At 40.8% G+C, this 20,468-nt stretch overlaps 1 protein-coding gene across 1 annotated transcript in view; it reads left to right on the plus strand.

The window, feature by feature from the left end:
• The window catches only part of LOC144767469 (uncharacterized), a 33,580-nt gene extending 14,176 nt beyond the window's left edge, over positions 1-19,404 (plus strand). Inside the window, exon 2 of the mRNA XM_078650890.1 lies at positions 16,992-19,404. Coding sequence (XP_078507016.1) covers positions 17,696-18,445 — 750 coding nt within the window. The 5' untranslated portion in view covers positions 16,992-17,695 and the 3' untranslated portion in view covers positions 18,446-19,404. The remainder of the gene's footprint in view (positions 1-16,991) is intronic.
• Positions 19,405-20,468: the final 1,064 nt, after the last annotated feature.

Consider the following 20,468-nt stretch of genomic DNA (forward strand, 5'->3'; position numbering starts at 1 on the left):
AAGGATGCGTTCTTCCCAATGGGCAGGATTTCGGTTTTGCTGGAGTTACAGCGAAGGTGGTTGTTATCCATCCATTGAAAGACCGCTGTGAGGCAGCATTTAAGGTTGAGTTCGGCCAGGTTGGAGTTGTCTTCGAGAGGGATGACAAGCTGAGTATCGTCGGCATAAGACGTGACGATTATGCCGAACGATTCTATGAGTGAAAGCAGGGGGATGAGGTATATGTTGAATAGAAGGGGACTTAAAATGGAGCCCTGGGGTACTCCACACGAGATTTTTTTTTCTTTGGATTGGAAGGGGCCCAGTGAGATGGTCTGAGACCTGTCACTGAGGAAAGACCTGATCCAGGCTAAGGCTGAGTGGGTAATGCCGATATCCATAAGTCTGTTTAGCAGTATGGAGTGGGAAATAGTGTCGAAGGCCGCCGTGAGGTCAAGAAGGATCAGGATGGCCTTCTTCCTCTGATCTTGAAGGTTTTTAATGGTGTCGGTCAGCTCGATCAGGGCGGTCTCGGTGGAATGTCTAGACCGAAAACCGGATTGCTGGGGGTGAAGTAGGTTGTGGGCATCGAGGAAGGCCTTAAGCTCTTTATGGACTAATTGTTCCGTGATTTTGCCCAGTGCGGGTAGCAGGGTGATGGGACGAAGGTTAGTTAGATCAGAGGGGGGTTTGTTCGCCTTTTTCATCAGAGGTTTAACCGTACCTTTTTTCCAGGTAAGTGGGACAGAGCCCGATTTGAGGGAGAGGTTGATTATTTCGTTGATGATGGGGTTTATTTCATCAATGATGATATGAAGGATCTTGGGGGGACAAGGGTCAGAGGGAGAGCCTGATTTGCATGAGAGAATCACTTCTCTGGTTTGAGTTAGAGTTACCGGAGAGAAATGAGTGAGGCAATTTGTGGTCGGGCGAGATTTGTCAAGCTCTGAGAAAGAGAACACCGGGGGGGAAGGGGGAAAGTTGATGTGAATGGAGCTTATTTTTTCCTCGAAGTAGTCGGAGATCTTATCGCACAGCTCTTGTGACGGGGGGATCTCCGGTTGGAGGGCTTTTGGTTTGGTAAAAGACTTTACTATGGAGAAGAGGGTTTGTTGTTTCTGATTGGCGGCATTGATGGCGTTTACATAGTAGGTTTTTTTAGCTGATTTTATAGTTGAGAGATAATTTTTTCTCAGGAGTATGTAGTTGCTACGATCGTCGTTGTCGTATGATCTACGCCACTTGCGTTCTGCTTTCCTGCAGAGGAGGTGGGCGGCGGTAAGGTCAGGAGTATACCAGGGTGCTTTGTTTTTCGTTATTTTTAGGGTGTTGACTTTTTTATTGGGTGGACATCGTTCGGAGATTTCTTGCGAAAGCCATTTGTTGAAAGAAACAGCATCTTTATCGATGTTTCCAGAGGAAGGGGGGGGCGTTAGAAGGGGAGAGGGGGTGAGAGATAAGACTTGCCTGCACAGTTTTCCAATTAATGGAGTGAGTGTGTTGGCGGATTGGTTTTTTGCAGTTAGAAGGGAGGACATTGAGAATGTGGAAAGGGATCAGGCTGTGATCCGACCAGATTTGGGGAATGGGGGGTGAGGTGGAGATGGCTGGGAAATTAGAGCAGACACCGTCCAGGGTATGACCAAGGGAGTGTGTGGGCAGCTTGACACTTTGTTGAAGGTCGAAGATGTCCAATGTCTGCAGCAGGTTACTGGTGGAGGGGTCGATCGGTATTTCTAAGTGAAGATTAAAATCGCCCAGGAGGGTGAAGTGAGGGTAGCGGAGAAGGAAATGACCGAGTGCGTCGTTGAGGGAACCGAGGAATTTCGTCGCATTTCCCGGCGGGCGATAGATCAGCCCACCTGAAAAAGAGAGGGTGTGGCTAAGCTTGATGGAAAAACCTAGTCCCTCGGCATCGGTGAGGGGGTCGAGGCAGAATGTGTGACAACTGAAGGAATTCCTTAAAATGACCGCGACACCTCCACCTCTCCCTTTCAGTCTATCCTGTCTGTGGAAGGAGTACCCTGAGGGGAGGGCGATGGCAATGTCAGGGTTACTGTCTTCAGTAAGCCAGGTCTCGGTGATCATAAGGCAGTCCAAGTTGTGGTCAATAATAAGGTCGTGGATGTCCTGACTGTGTTTACACATGGACCTGGCGTTAATTAGACCTCCGGTGAAACAAGGTTGCGTAGGAGGGGTTGGCTGATTCGTGGCGAAGTTGAGGGTCCAACGACAATTATTACAACTAGTGGGACCAAATGTAGTTGAGAGGTCGAGTTTGCAGGGGCAGTCCGATCTGCCTTGAAGTTTGCGAAGGACATTGGGTGCATACCTGATGCCAAGAGGGTGTTGGGCAGGGGTTCCTGCGCCTGGCGCGGTCTTGGCGCGGACGGGCGCAGACGGGCTTCCCTTAGGCGCGCCTTCGGCGCGCAAACGGCGCTCCCGCTGCGCTCGTCCGCTGCGCGACCTCTGAAAGCACATTTGTAGGGGCAAGGAAGGGGGCGTGGCCTAAAAAGGGGGCGGAGCCAGCGCGCACGCCGCTGGCGATGGCGGCTGCAAGCAGGAAGCAGGAGAGCGCGAACAGCTATTACTATCAGCTGTGCGCTGAGTGAGAGCGAGCACTGAAAAGTGCTTGGTGAATTAAAAAACAAACAATAACAACAGTGACACCACACAAGAACACGAGTGCAGTGTTAAGAACAATTTTTAAAAGAGCAGTGGAGTACCTCCAGAACCCGGCTTTCCGCCTCAGGTCTGGGACAAGGTTTACACTACCGCTAGGAATCAGCGGGTTTAAGTAGGGTGATCAGGGGGCGTGGCCTAAAAAGGGGGCGGAGCCAGCGCGCACGCCGCTGGCGATGGCGGCTGCAAGCAGGAAGCAGGAGAGCGCGAACAGCTATTACTATCAGCTGTGCGCTGAGTGAGAGCGAGCACTGAAAAGTGCTTGGTGAATTAAAAAACAAACAATAACAACAGTGACACCACACAAGAACACGAGTGCAGTGTTAAGAACAATTTTTAAAAGAGCAGTGGAGTACCTCCAGAACCCGGCTTTCCGCCTCAGGTCTGGGACAAGGTCTTCTAAGGGTACAATTTCAGATTGCAACTCAGTGATGTTTTTAATGTACATCTCAATACCCTGACTCTTATCAGGGATATAGGTGCAGCAATGTTGGACATGTAAAATGCCACAAACTCCTCCCTCTTTTGCTAGCAGAATGTCTAGAGAAAGACGATTCTGCATTACCGTAGACCGTATAGCAATGAGCTCAGTATCCACTAATTGAAAGCCACTAGCTGTATCAGTTGACAACCTGTCAACAATTGTGGACAATTTTCTGATTCTACCTGCATTCAGGGTTATACCCACTAAAGGTATTACTGCTTCAAAGATGTCTCCAAAAATTTCTGAGAAACTTTCTCTTTTAAATCTATTCAGATGATTGCTGATCTCAAATGAACCTTCTGCATTTCTGTCAACATGGAATATTTTTGGAAAAACTAGTCCAACAAAACATGTCCCATACCAGTGGTCTGGGAGGTTGTAGTAAGCTTTGTCTCCACATACAAAATAAATTCCAGGAAAAATTGGATCCTTGCCACCTTTGAATCCCCAACCCCCCATGATTTGATAAGTGTCTTCACAATGACTTGCACCCACAAAATAATTGTCGAACAATGTATTATCTCTCCTGATACAAAATTTACCACTAATTGGTTTGTCTATGTGAATAGCAACATTTTCAAAAGATTTACCATTAAGCTTTTCATCCTCTAACTGCCAGAATTTAGATTTGGTCTGCTTGAGCATCTCATTTCTTTTATAAATTGCTCTTCTCTCCTCAACTAAATTCAGGAAAGATTGTTCCTCAGTTCTCAATTTACATGTCAAATTGTTCTTAAAAGCATACTCGTAGGTGAGTTCATTTGTTACAATGAAAAATTCCCTCATCTGTTTAGCTTGTTTGTGCTTATTTAAGCTTTTCTCAATTTTCAGGTTTGCAAAAATCTCGTCATGGTTCGAATAGTAATATTCTAAACGACCAGTCTGATAAAATAAGCTAGCTATCACACTGCAGGTTATGCCATAAGTAAGAGGAAGCATGTTGTAGGTTACTCCCTCCGAAACAGAAGCATGCAATTTTACACAGATGTAACAGTCTTTGACTTCCATGACCTTTACATACTCAGCCAGAAGCCTTGAAAAAGTATTGCTAGAAAAATCACCAACAGATCTATCTTGATGGATCTCTGGTTTGTGATCAATAACTCTGTTAGTTTTGCCTGTTGCAACATGTTTATCTTGTTTAACTGAAGCTTTACTTGTCATATTTGCCTTGTAAATTTCCTTGTCAATTCCAAAAGGGAAAATGACAGCTAAAACTAACCAAAGCAGGATTATTAGGACCACACAAATCAAAGACATTTTACAGCATCTCTTAAAAATGGGAACATCTTGAATTGGTATTAGTAAAAGTGTAAGGCATTTTCACTCCAATAACAAAAGTCTTACAAAGAAAACAAAAACAAAAAAATTAAAATTGATAAAATTTCTAATTTCTAACACCCCCCTATTTTAACTTTTTTTTTCTTTTTTTTTAAGAAAACCCCACCTTCTAACAGCTTTTCTCCGACCTAGCGTCTTACATCAATGTGTTTTTCAGCTAACACAATTTCTTCGACCTTGTGTCACCTAACGCAATTTCTTCAGCCTTATGCCAAAACAAAAACCTCAAATTTTACCAGAAAACACTTCAATCGTTGTCACTATTGTCATCTATCTCCTCCTGACTACTGCTGTTCACTTCCACCACAGGTGGAATGATGATGTAAGTCCATTCAGGGGACTTGTACTTCTGGTTTGGTTTCACAACTCTCTTTGCCCTACTACTAATGACTTCTATTTTCTTTCCTGATTCACTTTTCTTTTCAGGTTCACCTTTTTGACTTGATATCTCATTTACTTGTTCCTTTGATCTGTTTACCAATTTGAATTTCAGGCCTTCATTTTCTTTTGGCCAGTTATCACCTTTTCTTGGTAATTTCTTCTTTGGCTCAGACACATTACACTCTGCTCTCCAAGCTCTTTTTCTGAATTTTCTTATATCAGAATCTTCATCACTCTCTTCAGACTCTGTGTCTGATACTTGAAATTTGTACTTAGGACTTTCTTTACTCGGCAGCTTCACTCCGTTAGGAACATCATCCTTATAGCTGGTACTTGGTAATTTGTCTTCTTTTTCTTCTTCAATTACCTCCAACTTCCCAGTTTCAGATTTCCTGTTCCTGCTTTCAGAGCTTCTTTTCTGCTTTTCAATACTCTCCTGGTCTTGAATCACAATTTGATCAGACTCTTTTTCTGCTTCTTTTTCTAGCACATCTTCATCATTTTCAGAGTCTAGTATCACAATTTTCAAATCTTTTTCATTCAATGCTTCATTTGCATTTGAACTTTCCAGATGTCGACTTTCTTGTCGATCTTCTGGATCTGGAGTTCTCTCAGGCTCTTCTTCAGAATCTGAATCAGTAGTGGTGTCACCTTCGTCAGGATTTTCAGGTGGAGGTACACGAATGGTGTGGTTTGCATGAATCCACCTCTTCAAACCCTTACACTTCACTGCATTTGTTGTGACAAAATTACTTGCCTTGCTTTCTGCCACCTGGGTACCAGACAGTTTCTTCTTCGGTGAACTTTTGTCCTCACCCAGTCTCCTGGTAACAGATCATGTGCTTGCTCTTTTTCTCTTGTTAGCACTTCAGTTCCCACCTGATGGAACACGGAAGTCACGACGTCAGAAAGGTTCCTGTGGTATTCCAAAATGACGCTATCATTTATACTCATCAGTTTCCATACTGGTATAAATGCCTGTCTCATGACTCTGCCCATAACAATGTCATGTGGGCTTAGACCTGTCTTTTTATCAGGGGTACTTCTCAGAGACATCAAAACAAGTGGAAGTGCGTCAGTCCACTTCATACCTGTAGCTAGACACATTTTGCCTATCCTATTTTTAATCGTTCCATTCACTTGCTCAACAACACCTGATGCTTCTGGTCTGTAAGCACAGTGTAATTTCTGTTTTATGTTTAAGGCTTCACAAATCATTTGTAATAGTCTGTTTTCAAAATGTGTTCCACGATCAGTTTCCACAGTCACAGGAAAACCGTTCCTAGGTATGATCTCCCGTAAAAGTAATTTTGCAACAGTAACTGAATCATTGTGACGTGTAGGGAACGCTTCAACCCACCTTGAAAACAAACAGATTATCACAAGGACATAACGTAGCTTGTTGTGGAGTGGCATGTCAATTAAATCCATTTGTAACCTAGTGAAAGGACCACCCTCCCGTCCTATGGTTCCCATGCTCACAACTGTTTTTCTGTTGGGGTTCATTTGTTGGCAAACCAAGCACCTTTGGCAAAAAGATTCTGCAATTATTCTGAGCTTTGGTTATACCAAGTCTGTCTGAATAGTCTAATCATGGAATCTCTTCCAATATGTCCTGGACCATGATACATTCTAGCCATGTCAGCAATCATGCTATTTGGTAAAACTGGTCTGTCGTCTTTGTATAACCAAATCTCATCTTCTTCTCGCTGTCTGCAACCTGCTTTTAACCATGTATCTTTTTCCTCATCACTTGCCTCATCTTGTAAATCTTTTACTCCCTGCCATGTTTCAACCACAGATGTTAGCACAAGTGAACTCAGAACATGTTCATCATCCTTTTCCCGATTAATTGAATAATTGTTTTTCGCACAGTACCTGGCAATCTCGTCTGCATATGCATTTCCTTTTGTGATAAAATCTTCGCCTTTTTTGTGAGCTACACATTTCACGACCGCAATCTTTTCTGGTAACTGAATGCCATCAATCAATCTCTTGATCAATTTTGTATTTCTGATGGGTGTTCCTGCAGAGGTTAAATAACCCCTTTGAGACCAGAGCTGACCATAATCATGAACAACTCCGTATCCGTATTGGCTGTCAGTCGCTATGGTGATTTTTAACTCCTTTGCTCTTTCACAAGCACGAATCAAAGCAATCAATTCTGCTACTTGAGCTGAATGAATTCCTTCGAGACATGATGCTTCGACCACACTAGCAACTGTGCAGACAGAATATGCTGCTCTCAGAAAACCCTCTTCTGTTCTCAGGCAAGAACCATCAACAAAGTAAACAAAATCTGACACAGGCAAAGGAACATCTTTAATGTCCTGCCTAGGCTTGGTGCAATATTCCAAAACATCCAAGCACTCATGATCGATGTCATTTTCATTGCTGATTTCTGTAACAGTACCATCAGGCAACAATGTGCAAGGATTTAAATTCACACACCTTGCTATCGAGACATTATCTGATCCCAGAATAACCTTCTCGTATTTAGTAAGTCAGTTACTTGTCAAATGCTGTGTTTTACTTCTGGTAAGGAGAATTTCAACAGAATGTAGTACATAGACTTTTACAGGAAATGCCATTATAATTCCCTCACTTATGCTCAAGGCTCACACTAGTTGCAGCTACTGCTTTTAAGCAGCCTGATAATGCTTTTGCAACAGGATCAAGTACCGCTGAGAAGTATGCTATTGGCTTTCTCAGTTTCCCATGTCTCTGAATTAGAACTGACAATGCACATCCTTCCCTCTCACTGCAGTATAGCTCAAAATCTTTTTCATAATCTGGCATGCCTAGAGCTGGAGCTTCACACAAGCTTCTTTTTAGTTTTTCGAAAGCTTCCATCTCAATTTCTGTGAGAACAATTGAGTCTTTTATGTCTGCTTTTGTTAGTCTCTGCAGTGGTTTTGCAATTACTGACAATCCACTAATCCATTGGCGACAGTAACCAACCATTCCTAGAAACATTCTGACCTGTCTCTGTGTTTTTGGAGGTTGCATTCCCTGAATCATTTTTATTCTTTTAATTGTCACTTGTCTAATTCCTTTTGCAATTCTGTGACCAAGGTATTTTACTTCTTGTTTGCAAAACTGTAATTTTGCTGGTGATACTTTATGTCCCTCATCTGCTAGGTGATTCAAAAGAGTAATAGTATCTGTGACACAGTTATCTCTTGTTTTTGCTGCAACAAGGAGGTCATCTATGTACTGGACCAATGTCGATTTTCCAGGTAACTCTAGATTCTCCAAAGATTTCTTTAACAATTGATTAAAGATAGATGGACTCTCTGTATACCCTTGAGGGATACGACACCATGCTAATATGCGATCTTGGAACCGGAACGCAAAAATTTGCTGACTGTCTGGATGCAATGGAACAGTAAAGAACGCATTGCAAAGGTCAATGACTGTATACCATTCTGTATCATGCGGAATCTGGTAAAGAATCACTGCTGGGTTTGGAACAACTGGGCAACATGGAACAACTATTTGCTTTTTGATCCCCATAATCGGTGAATTACAAGGACTGCTTCCAATTTCTTTTAGAACACCTTGCTTTATGAAATTGTCAATTACAGGAATGACACCTTCAATTGTTTCTGCTTTCATTTTGTACTGAGGAATGTTTGGAAAATCTATTCCCTGTTTCATTGTGATTTTAACTGGGTCTACATTTTTCATTAAACCCATCTCACTTCCTGACAAATTCCAAATTTCAGCTTTGACTGTCTTTTTCAATTCTTCAGATAAATTGTCTTTATCAAATGCAGGAAATAATTTACTTTCCTCTGCTTCAACCATTAACATTGTTAATTTGCACAGCCCATCTTCTTCTAGAGTTTGAAGCTCAATACCCTCCAGTGTGCAGTATATTTTGCAGTTCATCTTGCAAAGTATGTCCCTTCCTAGCAAGTTTACCGGACTGCTATTGCAAACTACAAATCTGTGTTTGTCTTTAAATTTGCCAATTTCTACCGTAACAGGATCAGTCAAATCTGTTTTAATTTGTTGATTAGCTACACCAACTACATTGATGCTTTCACCAGAGAGAGGCAGGTTTTCTATTTCCACTGATCTAACAGTAGAACGGGTAGCACCAGTGTCCACAAGTAAAGTGATTTCTACATCATTCACTTTACCATTTACAAATGGACCAGACTGGTCAACCTCAAGAGTGGCTCCAAGCACACACTCTTCCCCCTCTCTCAGGCACCGTCATAAGTAATCCTCAGAATCACTTCTACCATTTTCTGTCATTAAAACTTGTTGAGAAACATTTGGCACATTCACTCTTTGCGGTCTGATTACCTGATCACCTCCGCAGAATCCTGTTTCCGAATTGTACCTCTGACCATAGTTTGGAAGTGGCGGTTGTGGAATCTGACTCTGCTGATTCACTAGCTGTCGCTGTAGCTGTTGCTGCAGATTTAGCTCATTTAACTGTCGCTGTAGCTGCTCCTGCAGATTTACATCATTCTACATCTGTGGATTTAATGATGCATTTTTTACATTTCTGGGCGGATTTTTACATTCACGCTTCCAGTGTCCAATTTCGCCGCAATTAAAACAAGGCAGCTTTTGTTTCAGCTCTTCAATATTAACATTGAATTTTGGTTTATTAAAATTACCCTTAAATTTTCCTTGACCCTGATTCTGATTAACATTGACATTTTTGTTTTCCAAATTTGCAATTTGCTGTTCAGCTACTTTCACCTGTGCCCACATTGCCTTTTCTTTCAGCTTTGTCTGTTTGGCATCTATCTCATCACTGCAGTATTTAGCTTTTCTCAGTATGTCATCAACTGAGAGTGATTGTCAGCCTACAATTCCATTTCTAATCATATCACCAATTTCAGGTCTCAAACTATAAACAAATCTGTGTATAAAATGGCTCATGTCCTTTTCACTTAATTTTTCATAGCCACTGTACTGCTTAAAAACCAACAATAATCTTTCATAGAATGAATGTACTGATTCTTTCTGCTCCTGATTTGTTCTGTCTATTTTAACCCAATCAACTTCTTTCGGGGGAATCTTCTTTTTCAACCAGTAAATTACTTTGTCATACAGTCCCATGACTTCTGATGATGGTGCACCTGTTATAGTATCTCGAGTAGGTTCTACTTTTGGCCAACTTAGAGCAATTTTACATTCTGTCCAAAGATCTGACGGGACAACAATGTCAAAGAATCCATCAAGATCAATCCACAGAACTTTTGAGACTTTTATGAATCTGTCCCCCTGTCGATACCATTCTATGGGCTTTTCTCTCAGCCGAGGAAAATCATTTGTGAACAACAAAATGTCTTGTCTTGACCAAGGAACATGCACATAACCACCTCCTGCTATTTCTCTCATTGGGTACTGATTAGCCACCATGCCCCTTGCTCTCCTTTCTTCCTCTCTTTTCTTTGTCCATTTCACCCTCCATTTGCTTAAATATCCCAATCTTTTTATGTACACAATCAAATCTTTTATATGCAAAATTCTTCCCATTGAATTAAAGTTCTCAATGTCTTTTTCAGAAAACTCTAATCTGTAATGTTTTCCTAAATTTTTCTGTTTGCTCAAATCAATCTCTAATTCTGCAGCCAATTCTTCTAACTGTTCATATTTATTTTTCGTTTTCCACTGTACACTTTTGCAAATGAATAACAATTCATCATCTTGATAATGCTTTAAATTGTCAGGTCCAATTGTGCCAATAATTAATTCCTCCAAATCTGCTTTTAGTCTCGCAACATCAAGCTTTGGGGTTGAATCTGTTTTCTCAACACTCTTTTCTGGGGTTTCAGTATCAGACTCTGCACCTGCTGGAGTTCTGCATGATGAACTTTGATTAAAAGTTAAATCAGGCATTATTGTTTTCTCTCGATGTATTTCAGTTAAATCTGAATACAAATTTTCAGCCACTTTCTGAATTTCTGCATTTAATGGAATATTTAAAGCTGAATGTCCCATTTCTCTTTGACCAAAAACTGGGTGAACTGGACCAATCGTTATTGGAACCGTTACTGCTTCCATACTTTTAGTTAATTGCTCTACTAATTCTTCTTTCGATCGGAAGTATTCTGAAGTATCTGGTATTTCTTTACTTCTTTCTAATCTCAATACATTTCTTTGAATCTCATTTCTCAAAACTGGAGTTTCAGGGAAATTTCTATTTTCACCATATGCACTAGAATTAGTTCTTGTTTCTACTCTTTCAGGAGTTTCAGGAGTTTCAGAATTATTCGGGTATAATCTGGGTGATTCCTCATTAAGTGGAGGTGCACTTGGAGTGGTTCCTGTAGAAACCATTGGGGTAGACCATGAACAAGCTGGTTTAAAAGGAGTCTGTTTCTGATTTGTAATATAAATCTCTTCTAAAACTGGATCTTCTAATTCACTTTCTTCAATATTATTTTTCTTTTGGGTATTCTTTTGACCCGGTATTTCAGTAACCATCACTCTTACTGGGTATAAACCATCACACATGTCTGCCTGTCTCCATCGACATATTCTGTCCACATGCGTTTCTCTATTAGTATTTGATTTTGGACCTCTTGACACACCTCTGGTTGCTTTCCGTTGAAGTTCAAACGTCTCATCCTGCCATTCAACTAAAGCGTCAAATTGTGTAGATCTAGGCTTCGGCACAAGAGCCATCATCTTTTCTCTCAAATTTTTCAAAACCCTCATATTAAATGAACCATCTTTTGGCCATGCTAACACACCATCATTTTTGGTATAATCCATCCAATTATCAAACCAAAGGCAAGTATGATAACCATATTCACCTTCCATATAGGCTGCAGGTGTTTTGTACTTATGAAGTAATTTTCCACCTCGCGTTTCAATTTTCTTATCAGGTGAAAATATATTTTTCAATTTTTTAAGCCATGTAAGCTTCTTTTCTTCTTTTCTATAATAATAACTCATGTTTTTATTCAAATCCGCTTAATTCAAAATGATCGTAAATGTTTCCTGGTTGTTCCGCAAAACCAGCCAATCCGTGTGCGAAACTTACCAACAAGCCAATCAGGTTAAGCTACGTCACCACCTTGCTCAACCAATAGAATTGCTGCTTTCAGGATAAGCCAATCAGCTTACAGCTTGACTCAGTCACATGAACCAATCAGCGCGCTAGCTGTGACGTATGTTAGCCAATTACAGCGTGGACCCTGTGACGTACACTGCCGCTGCAGCTTCTCGTCTCTCGCTCCTAGAGCTCACCCCTCCTTTACAAAATCTTTTCACAGCGCCATTTTAAGAACACTTTTTCAATGAATTTCAGTTAATAACAACAGAAAAACAAACCATTTGTCTGTTTCGCTAAAATAAAGTGATAGCTTTTACAGTCATTCAAGTATTCTTTGCGTGGAATAGACAACGCTACTCTCACAGAATATTAATTCGTTGATAAAGTAAGCTTTACTCTACCCTTCTAACAGGTAATAACAAATTCGTTTCCCTCTGAATGCACATTAAGTAACAATTCAAAGTTTGACTCGAACGGAATTACAAAATCATTTACGCACTTTCAAACGGAAAGTTTCCCTAACCATACATACATGAAATCCTGGTAGGACTTTAACCAACCATAGAAATCCACATTCATCAGTAAAATAAACGACGTTACTTTACCTTTCACTCAAGTTTGGATAAATTCTACTACTCTTTTCGCAGTGAGTTTTAAAACAGGCTCCTAGTCCCTATACTCGAAAGCTACGATTTCATAGACAATCCTCACTATACATTCTACCTAGCATACCTGAAATATCCTTAAACTTGTGCTGTACGTCCACAACACTAGTGATAACAATACCACTATTTTGTAACAGAACAAATGCTCTGTGCAACTTCACTTGTCACACCACTCATATGCCGGCACAACTAGGAATTTTCACACTGCTGGAAAAAACCTTTCGACAACATATAACAATTTTGACAAACTTAACATGTTTTAGTCATGGATCCTATGTAATTACCATGTCACATGTCCGTTACCATAGCAACCGGACTCTGCTACCAGAGATTTGATCCAGCGCCGCTATAGAAAATATGTCATAGCAACGCTACCCAACTCCACAATACTCACCATTAATCATATAACACTCACAAGGCCCATAAACTAACGGGACATATTTTTGGGCAACTGAATCATGTGACCTAATTAAGAAAACCTATTCACAAAATATATACACATTTATATACAACTGCAGTATAATGAATTCACCATGGTTTTTGTAAAACTTATCATTTAATTAAGTCACTTAGGCAAATGGATCTGCTGATGGTAACAAGACCATGAATAAACAAGACCAGCTTGTCTTTTCAAAAATCTTATTTATTCACTATTTATTCAAATAAAGTGCATTTTATTAAAGGAATAGCAAAATAGACTGACAGTTTCAAGCAAAATCAATTAGCATGTTTAATGACGAATAAACAGTTTTCCATCACCTAAGCCCTATTTTCCCTGTCTAAAACTCACTTCACCTAAAGGAATTTAAGGTAAAAAGTCATTTAACCCTATTGATCCTGACATGCTCCAAAGAGTCCTTCAGCACGACACGCCTAATAGGAATCGGAAAGCGAGATGCGCCCTCCCTCCAAAAGGGTCAGTTTTTATACCTTTTCTGACTAGCTAAAGTATCTTTATCACACATTCTTTCTGAGAATCCAGACTTCTAATTGGCTGAGCCATGTCAGTCCACAGTTAGGTCATGCTCTTCTGACCAAGTCCGGGGCCTCATCATAGCCCTTATTGTTCTTAGTTTCGCCATCCTTTTTGCTTCCTCAGAAAGATACTTTTAACGGGGAGAAACTTTTCACTTCCTAATCTTGGCAGGCCATACAGCTTCCTGTCCTTGGCTATGACTCCAAGAACACATTCGACTCGACCACAATTGTTTCTGCATTAAACGTTGTTTGTTTAGCAAAAAAGCTCTTTCATCTGCGCATGAGTGAAGGCTTCACTCTGGTCAAGTTTTCATAGTCTGTAGCACTGCCAGCCATTTTCTTAGGCCCATTCGTAAAACTAATGTATAAAGATTATGGGGAGAGGAGTTGGCCTAACGGCTAGGGCGCTCGACCTCGGACTTGGGGATCTGGGTTCGAGTCTCGGTAACGACGCCAAAATCTCCTGTGATTCTGGGCAAATCACTTAATCTCCCCGTGCATAAAAAAAAAAATGAAAGTGTGTCCTCATGTAACGTAACTGGAAAATATGTAAAGCGCTTTGATACCTGATTCGGTTCGTGTCTAGTTCGCGCTATATAAAACTCTAAAAAAAAACAACAAACACAAAACATCGATTAATGAAAGAAATATAATTTGTTCTGTTACCCACCCACCGTTGCTAATTATTAACCCATTAATAAATGTTACCTAGCCAAAGCATTTTAGCAACAAACAGAATTGTGCCACCTAAAGACGAAAAGACAAAACATAAGCACACGCAAATAAGCACATGCCATTAATAAAACAGCCGCATTTAATTCTGACAAAACAATAGACAAGATTAGTTTATTATTTTTCACGAACATGCATTTGCAACATAAAGCACATATATGAGCTCATATATTAGTCCCATATGTCATGTGTGCATTTTAATCTAGGTTGATTACTAATATTCACTCCATTCTTATTAATACAATTACTTTTGTTATGGGAGTTTAACTTTGCGAGTCAAAATAAATATATTTTAAAATCTCGCTCCATCACACGCATTCTGGTATTTTGTATAATTAATGTCGATTTTCTCATAGATGCGAGTAAAGTAATCTTAATGATATCTGCACACTTTTAACTAATAGCACCGGGCTACCTTTGACATCTAAGCAAAGAATACATTTTCATGTACCCCCGAAGCCCCCCTGGCCCCATCCCCTTGGCAAACTTCATTGCCTCCAAGTGTTTGGGGGATAACCAAGACGCAGGAGAGTGAGTCAAATAGTCTAGAAAATGAAAGAGAATCCGGGATTTGGATACACATGCTCCGATCCCGTTGGTTAGTCTGTAAGCACTACTTTTATTAATGAGTTTCTCATTAGTATAGCACCACGGTGTACATGTGTGGCGACACTTCACCCATGAGGTACTTGCCAAGCAATTGTTGACACAATCCAGACTTTGAGTCTATTTCAATATATTTATTACGAAGTGCAGGACCTTTCCAAGGGATTTTGCACACTACATACATTCACTCTAAAAATACAACGTGTAGGTAAAAAATAATTGCCCTTCACAAAGTCAATAGCTCTAACTCACAAATTCGAGACCTATTTGCATTGTAAATGCTTGTTAATATTTACATCAGACCTCTGGCAGAGGTAGTGAAATATTTTTGAATATCTCACTAGTGTTGTATGCTGATGACACTCAGCTAATTATTTCCCTGTCGGCAGAGTCGACTGGCTTTTGTGTCAAATCTAAAAACTGTATCCGCGTTGGCAAAATGTATGCACGACAACTGTTTAAAACTTAATTAAAAAAACAGAGCTCTAAGGAGCAACCAGCCTAGCTGCCTGGATGCAACTTTACATGCCCCCCAGAACGCTACGCTCCATCCAATCTAAACCTGGCCCACATCCCTCGTCACAGGAGAGCCAGAACGAAAGGTTTCTCCTTCCATGCCTTAGCTCCGACCCGATGAAATTCTATGCCTCCTAACCTTAGAAAGATTCAATATCACTGACTGTTCCGGAACTCTTCTCCATCTAGGCTGACGATTTTGCCTCTCTGCCGCTGTGTTTCTTAGGATCATTTTATGTCCCTTGCTGATATTTTCTGACACCCGGACCCTCACCTTCCCCTCAGGGCAGGCAGCCTTCAGGTGTTTTGCTGTCTAAGGCTTGGCTCCCCTCCTGTAAAGGGTCAAAGTGGTAACACCCTTGCAGCAAGTGCCTTTATCAGCCGCAGGATTAAGATACAGTGCACCCCAATTCCCAGCTCAGTAAAAGCCTGAAACAGACCCAAAATGGAGCATGTACCTACATGTTCGCCTCCTCTGTTTGTACCTCATAAGTATCTACCTGTGCACATCCTCTGTTTTTATGTCCCCAGCGAGCTTCTCTAAAGATGCTTTTGATCCTTCCACGCTATCATGGCGTTTGTCTATTACTTCATTACCTGATGTCTGCTGTGTTCATTGTGTCACTCCCCTGCTTTAGCTGTCGGTGAACCCCGCTGAGCGAGTACACAGCCATAAGGGAGCTGAATGTAAGAAATATCCAGAGGTGTAAGAGCTGCACTCCCCCTCAAGCAATGGACATCTTGTCTTATTCTGCCAATGCTCCATCCACTGACCGAGAAGCATGCTGGCACCAAACGGAAGACATTCAGTTAGATACCCTGGTAAAGGCAGAAAAAGATAAAAAGCAGACACGTATTGGCAGCAGAGATATCGCAGGTATATTACTAGTTGTGATGGAATCTCTATAATAAATGGTGCAATCTTCCAACAAGTGCTTTAACCATCCCTAGGAATGTGGCAAAATAACTTAACAAACAGAAAAGTAAAGACAGGAGTTGGAATTTCAGCTGCTCCAGTGTGAACTGTGAAGTACTGTCAGGAAGAGTGTGAATGGAGCTACATTTGTTATATACTTCCTGAAGCGTTACCTTTATTATATACTTCCTAGAGCGTTACCTTTATTATATACTTCCTGGAGCGTTAGCTTTATTATATACTTCCTGAAGCATTACATTTATTATAAACTTCATGAAGAGTTTTCTTTGTCATTTAGTCTTGAAAGGGTTACTGTTGCCATACACTTCCTGAAACTGAAGTGACAGCAGCACATCCTGATCCATGTCTTTTTACACAATCCCTTCTTGTTTAAATGAAATCTTAGCCAAGTGCGTCTTCGTAATGCTGTACTTCTAGCAAGTGGGCGCTCCATGTGTGCTCTTTCTGTACTAAGTTACTCTGTGAACACTAAAAAATCAACTCCTTTTCTGAATTAAGTAAGATGTACATGTTCAATAGAACATTTAGTTAAATATCTGTGTATGGGGAAATATCTCTTGGTAACTTTCATAAATGGTCTTTTACAACTAGTTAAATATTGTGTATTTGCATACTCGTACATTTCCATTTAGTGATTTTAAATCTCTTTTCATCCAATAGGAAACCAGCCTTGAATGCACAAATGAACGTGAATAATGACAGTAATCGTGCAAGTCTGAAAAAAGTGGTAAAAAAAAATGAGCTCCAATATTCAAGAAAAGATCTGCACAGTCAGAGACTGAGAAACCTGAACATAAACTGATAGATCCTCGAAGAGGCAGTCAAGAGCAATTCAGTGGATGTAAGAGTCTGAGCTGTGCACCTCCACGCAACAGGACTAAGAAATAACCTCTAGAAAATTAAGGCAACAACACTGACAAACCACTTCCTGTATTAACAGGCCTCCACCACCAGCTTTGATAATGTGTTCAGTATGAGGTGGATGCAGCATTGCTCTGCTTCCTGTGATGATGACAGACCCACCATTGAGCATGCTAGGTGTATTGTAAACTCTTCCTGGCAAAACCACAGGAGCAAGAGAAAAGCCTAAGGGAGTGGAGCCAGACAACTAAGGGCAAAGGAAAGAGGGTCTCTGAGACTGTCCAAATTTGCTTCGGCCAGAAGGAAGACTAATCTTCACTCATAAACATGCAAAACCATTCCTCAATCTAAAGACATAACCACCTACAAAGAAGCTTTACTTGCCACAGTTATAATATGTGTAGTTGGTGAGTCTTGTATTTCATTGTGAAATCTGAAATCAACCATCCAAAATACCACACACATACAAGGAATGTGAGAATAACACAAGTGCTTTATCAACCATGTTAGCTCCTCAGGAAACCCAGTCACGGGATGCAAATAATTCTAAACCTGACCCAGAGACACTAACCAAGAAAGAGAAATCATACACAAGCAGCAAGAGCTTTAGTGTATCATCACTACCAAAGAGCCATCAGCAAACACACACAGGAGAAGCAACATGCAATTGCAATGAATGTGTGAAGAACTTTAGTCAGTTAACACTCCTAAAAGATCATCAGCGAACACACATGGGGGGAAAACCATACCATTGCACTGAATGTGTGAAGAGCTTCAGTCGCTTATCACTACTCCAAATACATCAGCGAACACACACAGGGGAAAAACCATACCATTGCAATGACTGTGTGAAGAGCTTCAGTCAGTTAGCAAACCTCAAAAGACATCAGCGAACACACACAGGGGAAAAACTGTACCATTGCACTGAATGTGAGAAGAGCTTCAGTCTGTTATCACACCTCAAAATACATCAGCGAACACACACCGGGGAAAAACCATACCATTGCAATGAATGTGGAAGTATGTTTTGTGATTCCTCAACTCTCAGGACTCATCTGCGAACACACACAGGAGAAAAACCATACCATTGCAGTGAATGTGTGAAGAGCTTCAGTCGGTTATCAACCCTCAAAATACATCTGCGAACACACACAGGGGAAAAACCATATCATTGCACTGAATGTGTGAAGAGCTTCAGTCAGTTTTCAAACTTCACAATACATCAGCTCACACACACAGAAGAAAAACCATAGCATTGCAGAGAATGTGTGAAGCGCTTTAGTGGGTCATCAGACATACAAAAACATATTCGAACACACACTGGAAAAAAACCATCTCATTGCAATGAATGTGGAAGCAGTTTTTATGATTCCTCAAATCTCAGAAATCATCAGCGAACACACATAGGGGAAACGCCATTACAGTGCCAAGAATGTATGAAGAGCTTTGGTATGTTATCAATTCTGCAGAGACATCAGTGAACACACACTGGATCGTAGCATTCTGAATGATCTGTACGGTGCTTTTGTGTTGCTGGAGCTGCGAAATAAACAGTGTTCTCGTAGACCGGCCTTGCCTAGAGGAAGGATTTCTTCGATATAATTTGTACATCAGAAGAAAGGCTACATCTTCAGTAGCCAAAGATAGTCGAAACGAATGCTTTCCACCAAGTTCATTTTAACAAAGTGCTGAGTCCGGGAAGTTATTCCTGCTGCAGACCATTGTCATGATCATCATCATCACCACCAACACCCAACCACACTGCCAGTCAGGAACAGGAACAAGACTGCTCTTCAGCACACCCATCCTTATACATAACACACTACAAGGGTTTACTTCAGGGTCAAACTCACTTTCCTTACACGTTATCAGCAACAAGTTCTAAACTGAACAAATTATATTTAGGAACAAGTGGTTTGTACAGCCATCAGTGGCATAATACATTTGAAACCCAATACTTTATAAATCTGTTTGAATGATACATAACTAAACATCCAAACACTACCCATGTATGGACATCCAAGAGCCTTTAAAAACCACACCACAGAGGTGTGTATCAGGCTTAAACTCAATTTACTTTAACATTAACATGAACTAAATTATGATACAGCAGAAACACTCACGAGGCTATGAAATGTACACAATGATGACTAGATTTTACATATTAATATGAAATGTATGTTTTTAGATATGTAGTAAAACATCAAATGTATTTGAATTCATGGTATTTGACTGCTGATTGTATAAGAGATCTTAAATGTGATTTATTCCCTAAATTTTAAAGATAATTTGTGATGTCAGCAAGGAGCCTAGTTTATTTGGCAATAGAGGGGTCAAATCTCAAAATCAAGACTGCTCTCAGCTGGGATTCTGGCGCAGGTGGAGTCAGAGTGGACTTTTCTCCCCAGTGTGCCTTCTCTCAGAGTGAGAGGCGGTTCTTTGCTTGAGATGGTACTACCTCTCCTTCTGTGTTAAAGAAGAGAGAAGTGCTACCTGTAATACTGAGATCTGGGCTTCACTCTTGTTTTGGTAACATAATTCCGTTCTACCCAATCCATACCTAATTTGTTTAGGAAAGCTAAAAACATGTCTGTATCCTGGCACTTCTCTTGTTAATAATCCATGAAAATACCACAGAAAGTTGAGCACTTGAAAGCAGTGTGCAACACCAGAGATTGAAACATGAATTTGTCAAATACAAAATGTACTTTTTTGGTCTCGTGACCTTAAATGCGCGCAAGCGCATTGAGGAACGAGAATTCAAGTGCTCAAAATGCTCATGAAACCACCAGCTTTTTGCTGGCGTTTTCATGCAGTTCATGTGAACCACGTGTTCAAACATGAACGCGCATCAGGCTCCCTCCATTTGCCGCACAGCACATCAAAGGGCTTCGCCCAGCGTGCGCTCTGCGGCTTCTCGGCTTCTCCTCCCCTAACTTCCTTGCATTTCTCCTCCTCCTCCCCAGCCAGCTTCCCCCAGGCCGTGTTACCTCATCACTTGCACCCCCTCCAATGATCGCACGTCACGACCAGGAGATTTGTTATTTTAGAACAACCTCGTACAGCTCCTGCCTTGACTTTTCTTGCTCCGTCTCTTCTCCAGTGTCTTCCTTCTCGTCCATGTCTCCCTGGTCTTGTTATCTGCCTTTTTTTCGTACCTCTACTTGTAATTGCACACATGTTACTTTTTCCTCTTGTAACGTATCGCTTGCTACCTCTTGTATTTTGTTTGCTTTTGGCACATGCACAATTGTCATCTTTGCCTCATGCAATGTA

This window comes from Lissotriton helveticus, chromosome 1_1, assembly GCF_964261635.1.
Source record: "Lissotriton helveticus chromosome 1_1, aLisHel1.1, whole genome shotgun sequence".
In the NCBI taxonomy this organism is placed as follows: domain Eukaryota; kingdom Metazoa; phylum Chordata; class Amphibia; order Caudata; family Salamandridae; genus Lissotriton; species Lissotriton helveticus.